At 40.1% G+C, this 1,216-nt stretch overlaps 1 protein-coding gene across 1 annotated transcript in view; it reads right to left on the bottom strand. All coding sequences in view use genetic code 11, as the record gives it.

The window, feature by feature from the left end:
• EGR_03272 (hypothetical protein) overlaps positions 1–1,216 on the bottom strand; it is a gene marked incomplete at both ends in the record, with an annotated part of 9,176 nt that overhangs the window by 3,624 nt on the left and 4,336 nt on the right. The window contains 3 exons of the mRNA XM_024492521.1: positions 517–629; positions 676–856; positions 974–1,020. Coding sequence (XP_024352922.1) covers positions 517–629; positions 676–856; positions 974–1,020 — 341 coding nt within the window. The remainder of the gene's footprint in view (positions 1–516; positions 630–675; positions 857–973; positions 1,021–1,216) is intronic.

Raw genomic sequence — 1,216 nt, 5'->3', positions numbered from 1 at the left:
CAAATGTCAGTTCATTCCAGCTTCACGGAAATGGGATACAAGTCTGTGCATTCGCCCGAGCCACGCGTGTTTGCGAAAGTGTCACAGACATGCACCGATGACGACTTGGCGGTTGATTTCTTGCGAATCTCGTGATTTGGATGACTGTCACACGAGAGTGGGGCTATGATAACTCCACAACTCTGAGTTAGCACCGATTCAGATACCTACACATTTATTTATTCTTTGACGGCGTGCCTCTATACCAAATCATCTACGACTGAACTTTCGTACACCTGAATGAGATGTAGGTCGCCAAGTCATGCAGGATGATGTGGGGAGTGATAGCGGAGTGAGAGTAGACTCTGTTTTGGCATGTTAAATGGCTGAATGTACTGCGAGTGCAGCTAGGCGAGTGTTCAAATTAGAAGGAGTCTCCTTCTCTCACTATGTGTGAAAATGCCACATTCACCACGTAGATTAGTTGATCCAGTGGCACACAGTGGCAGTACTACTCGACACATCCCAGCTGCTAACAACCCCATTGAAATGAAGTTATTCTATGACAGAACCTTTTCTCCTTCCTATCGACGAAACTAGAAGAAATCCAATTCTTAATTTTGAAAAACTCAAAGCAGTTAGGAGACAAGCTTGAGATTGCGTACACAATTACATCTATTTAGGTGCGAAACATACGAGGTGAAATAGAGCATAACATAATAAACAGAAAAGCATTTGAATAATTCATAGGAAAAATTTCGAATGAAGATTAACGAAAAAATTGGAAAAAGTAAGGCAGTGTTCATAAGGCACGACGTAGACTGAAGAAAAAGTTGAAAACGAAAATGAGAATAATCTATTTCATATGTCATTAGACCTGATTGACATTAACCAGCAAATTGGAGTTTTGACCTCCACGCCCAGGGCGACCAGCACGGCCTCGTTTACAGCAGCAGAATTTCACGACACAAATAACAACCACAATGGCACAAACCAAAACAACGCAGACGACAATAACCGCAATCCAAACCGGAGAGAGACCTAAAAATGTAAAAATGGCAGAAGGAGGTTATTTAAGGTCATTGAGGAAAAGAATTTTAAAGTGGAAAAACATGGCAAAACTAAATAGAAATAAAGAACGCACTAAATAATGGGGAGCAAAAATAAAGAAAAAATAAGAAAGGATATTAAAAAAAAGTAGCGAAAAAAACTCAAACATACACCAAACACAAATAGG

Source organism: Echinococcus granulosus (assembly GCF_000524195.1).
Source record: "Echinococcus granulosus chromosome Unknown EG_S00017, whole genome shotgun sequence".
In the NCBI taxonomy this organism is placed as follows: Eukaryota; Metazoa; Platyhelminthes; class Cestoda; order Cyclophyllidea; family Taeniidae; genus Echinococcus; species Echinococcus granulosus.
This window is presented reverse-complemented; position numbering and strand designations above follow the sequence as displayed.